Source organism: Triticum aestivum, chromosome 1B (assembly GCF_018294505.1).
Source record: "Triticum aestivum cultivar Chinese Spring chromosome 1B, IWGSC CS RefSeq v2.1, whole genome shotgun sequence".
NCBI classification, from domain to species: Eukaryota; Viridiplantae; Streptophyta; class Magnoliopsida; order Poales; family Poaceae; genus Triticum; species Triticum aestivum.
In genome coordinates this window covers 44,040,449-44,045,181 of record NC_057795.1, presented here as the reverse complement: position 1 = coordinate 44,045,181, position 4,733 = coordinate 44,040,449, and the positions used below count along the sequence as shown (strand labels likewise).

The following is a 4,733-nucleotide window of genomic DNA, read 5'->3' as shown; positions in this document are numbered from 1 at the left end:
CAATAAAAATGTGCGAAGTTAATTATCATTTACTTAAAATCAATATTTAGAAGGTTTATCAGGATAAAATTATTATTACCATTGATTAAACCATGTATCGGGCCCTAGCCTTCGGCGTGTGATCTTCTCCTTGAGGAATGACACATCTCTGCCTTGCTTCTATCTACACAACCATTTCGAGTTCAAAGTTTAGAGCATGAGGGGTAAAATGGGAAGTTGGCAATTGTATCTAAGGCATGAACCACATTATATAAGATCTATTGATTAAAAATCAATGCCATGTGTAGTGGATTGTACCATTTAATAAATGTGCTTAGTTACTTTTCATTAACTCAATTACCATTAACTCAATACTAGATTTTGGCCTCATTTAGCAAGAAGGTTTTCAGGAACAATAGGGAGTAGGGATTGGAGATGACTTGGAGGACCCCCACCCAATTCCCTCAATTGCACGACCATCCCCAAACCCATAACATACCAAATCCCCTTTCTATGGAAATAAAGTTTGGTAGAAAAGGTTTTGTACGGCCAAACTCATATTCGTCTATCAGCGGATAACAAAAGTCCATTTTTGCCCCAGAGATTGTGCAAATAACAGTGCTAAACTTCAATATCCAATTTTTACATCAAAGATGTTGCAAATGGCAAGACAATAATTGTGGAGATGTAAGTAGTTACAATGAAAGTGTACAAGATTATGCAAAATGACAAATAAAAATAACATCATATAGTCACTTACAAGTACCATCACTCAGAAAATGAAGAAAAATGTTACTGTATAAACACGGACACATGCCACGGTCTAGATGAGTCTACAAGATGTCGATTAGCGAATGTGTTGTGGTTCATCCCAAAGTAAAATTACAACATGCTAAGAAAGGGTGTTATTTCCCTTTGATACTCCTACGAGTCGAGAGCGAGCATGTAGACCATGTATACGATGTCCATATGTAGCTGGGGATGGTGAGCAAGCAAGGAAATATTCACTACTACAATGCCAAATAGAACTGTCAGGCAAAAATGTATCATCACTGACGCGTTAGCGGCCCATCAATGATGATTTCATCATCACTAACGGGGGTAGCTGGCCTGTCTATGATGAGATTCATCACCAATGAGTCGTCCAGTTAGTGCTAGCTATCCAAAGGCACCAAGCACAATCTTGTCACTGAACGGCCCTATCGAAGTGGCTGATTTGTGATGCCATTTCTGGCTGGTAGCTTTGGGTTGCACATGAATACAAATCACAACATCACGTAGTTATAATTTCAACATTTCATTTCATATGTACATACACAACATCTTTTATATATACAAAATCTTTTAAATTGTCACCACTTATAGCCATGGAGAACAAATGGTTAGTGATAATTTAACACCGTAACACTGATCGGCTATCACACATGACCAACAAGTCTTAAAGATCAATGTATTAGTGTGTTTTCAATTCTATGGTGAATAATAATTAAACTATGGATGGTGGAATCTTGCACAAGTTTGGGATGTCTAAACATGCCTTAGATTTCATCTCCGAGATTAGCAGGATATCACATCAACAACTCCCACCATCCCTCAATGTTTGGCACAATTTTTTTTACCAAGATCACAGACTCTTGCACAAGTTTGTTCTGTCTAGTAGGCCTTAGATTTCATCTCCCAAATCAGGAGGATATCATATCAAAACTTATATTCCCACCACCCCTCAATATTTGGCGCATTTTTTTATGAAGATCACCGGCAGCAGAAAGAGCAATTTTGGACTAAGATGTCCCTGCTAGGTCGCAACTGCAGTAGTGAAATCTTGCCAAATTTGAGGGAAGGTCGTAGATGGCCGAGAGAGGGAGCACTTTGAGATGTGAGGAGCGAGAACACATTAGATGTAATGGTTATACCATTAACCTCTTCTAGAATTTACTCTCTACCCCAATTTTCAGGGGCAAGATCAGAAGTTGGATTCCTTTGTGAGCCTTGGACTACCTAACTCGGGACTAAATTATTTGAAATTTATGCCGCTTATTTTAGGTTGGAGATGTGCAATGAATCTTTTGGGTCGAGTTCCATAGAAATTTCTTTTGAAATAGATTGTTTCAAATGGATAATAAATGACTTGAGATCAATCATGCGTATTAGGAATATGAATAACAAATAAGTCTGGCAAGTTTGGGGGTGCAAAATATACTATTGCCATAAAAGACATGAAAACTATAGGAATAGTCGCTCGGATAGAACAAAGAATGACCGTCTCGATCCCATACGGATGATTGTTAAAAAGAGGTTGAGCCAATATTCAAATTCACATGGAATTGAGATATAGGAGGCTAATCCAAATGGATTTTGCTGGTACCATTCCTTTGATCCAAACTGCGTTCATAGGAATGGAAACCATAAGGATTAGAATCATATAAAGAACCTCCAAATGATATAAAGAGTAGTTTAAGCTTATTTCAGCTTCATATGCGTGCATGTGAAAATGTTCCGTCCCACAACTAAGGTAGATGCACTATTAGGGTTATCGGTACGATCTGCCGATCTCGACCATCCGTTGCAAAACCAGACGGCTTGAAGAGCAGAGGACGGGGATCGTTAATGGACTAACGATTCAATCAAACCATCTATTTTCAAGTAGTATGGTTTTTCTTATGAATGATATGAACCAAATTCGTTTAACATATGCTAATAAATAAGCAGCTCAGGGGTAACGTTTTTGGGACTACTGCCAGCAAGAAACTAAATATGTGCATGGATGGAGCCCATCCACGGGCCACACACCCAGAAAGCATATGAACCGTGTTGCATCACCAAATCATGAGACGCCCCACAAGGACGACGATAGGGACCACCCAGGATTCAGATACATGCCTGTCATTCAACTACCTTATTTGGACCTTCTTGACACACCAGCCCCACAAGGAATCAGGAAACAGACAATGAACTATATGCAGCGCCCACCGCCAAGGCCACGCGATGCCAGGGTTTTCGAAACCATTCGGTCCCCGTGCCCATTTGTCGGCTAGCTAGAGTGCAACCCAGTAGTATTGTCACTCGTGACGAGAGTTAGCTACCAAAAACATCTTCCAGAGAAAGAAGAGCAAGAAACTGTATGCAGTACTAGCATTAAGATTGCAATAGGGGGGGGGGGGGGGGGGGGGGGACGCTAACGAACGTACTAACTCGACCAAGGATGGCAATGCAATTACTAGTACACCACACTGCGTCCTTCCAATCTTTGATAATACCAAAGTTACGAACCACCACTGGTGCTACTACGGAACAGAGTATCACTTACTATTACCACGGAACACAATATCACTTACTACAACTTGAAATAAAAAAAACACTGACAAGTCATCACTCGTTGCTTACAACTAGTCTGCTGATGGGATTCATACATACCAACTCTTACTCTATGTGATCAATTAATCGATGGATTATGTAACTCACAATGGCAGCAACGAACTGAATGTGAATTGTAATCGCCGAATTCACTTTGCTTGCTTACTGTTGGGCGACGACGCTTGTTGAGTTGAGAGGCTCAGCGATCATCTGGCACCCGGTAGGACTCCGCGTTGATCTCCGATAAGCGTGAGCCGGGAAGTAGCAGCTGGGGGTGAGAACATTTACAGAATTACAATTGGGTCCCTGGTGAGGAGCGACGGGAGCTCAAATTATAAGGGGAGTGAGGGAGGGAGCAGAGGAGGAAGGGGATCTCACATCGATCTGATTCTGCACCGCGGGTGGGCGGTGGCGAGGGCGGGTACGCGGCAGCGCGCCGGTAAGGGCGTAGATGTCTTCCTCAATCTCTTCCGCAAAGAGCGTCGCGGAGAACCGGGGCCTGTCGAGCGCATCTGCGCGGACCAACCGTCGCTTGCGCTCGGAGGCCTGCGGTGGCACACTCACGGCTGTCGCGTCCGTGTGGGATGACATAGCAGGGCGGCGGCGGGGCTGCGCCTTCAATGGTTGTGGAGAAACCGCCTCAGTGACCACAGGGGACTCGTTGTCCCTGGGTTTACCGACACCCGGTGCCGCGTTCACTTCACCGAGGCCGAGTTGTAGCCTCTGTCTGACCTTGTTGAGATCTTGCGAGGAGGAGCCCATGGCCGGGGCGATGGCTTCACCAGCACGGTTGACGGGAGCATAACGCAGCACACGATGGCTCCCCGGCGTCTTGAGTGTCGACGAGAGCGATGACAGCGTCTCGCGGTGGGCACTCAGTGACATTGTCGCAACCTCCGCGGCAGTGCCCCCCGCCTGCCCGACGCTGCTTTCGATCGCGCGATTTGACGAGGGGGGCTCGGTTGGCGGTTCCTTCGAATTCACCATGGCTGCGGGTGAAGTCGCACCTTCAAACGGCGCTTTTGTGGCCGCTCCAGATCTGGAAGCGGCGTCGGCAAAAGGGGTATGGCGTGGATGTGGTGAGGAGGAGTGAGAGATACGACGGGGAGGAGGGTGGGTTTGTCTACAGCGATGGAAGTGTGGGCGAAAGGGGAAATAGGTGGATGCATCGCTGGTGAATAAGTAACAGGGCCGCATGAGCATGCGTGAATTCAGGGAGTGGTACAATGGGGTTTTCACTTTTGCTTTACGTATTTTGGGGGATTTTTTCTATGGAATAGTGTTTGGACTGTTGTCTGCGCACAGTCCATTTCTTCACGAATTTCTCCTTTCATTCCATTGTATGGATCCCCAGTTTTAAAAGTAATATTTAGATGTACATGTCTACCTAGGGGAAAAGT

General features: G+C 44.6%; 1 protein-coding gene across 1 annotated transcript; it reads right to left on the bottom strand.

Moving 5' to 3' along the window:
* Positions 1-3,315: 3,315 nt before the first annotated feature.
* LOC123086016 (uncharacterized) lies at positions 3,316-4,399 on the bottom strand. Its single transcript, XM_044507720.1, has 2 exons — positions 3,712-4,399; positions 3,316-3,601 (listed from the first exon to the last, which is right to left on the bottom strand). The coding sequence occupies exons 1-2, from the start codon at positions 4,318-4,320 to the stop codon at positions 3,533-3,535; spliced, it is 678 nt and encodes a 225-aa protein (XP_044363655.1). The 5' UTR covers positions 4,321-4,399; the 3' UTR covers positions 3,316-3,532.
* Between the last annotated feature and the right edge of the window lie 334 nt (positions 4,400-4,733).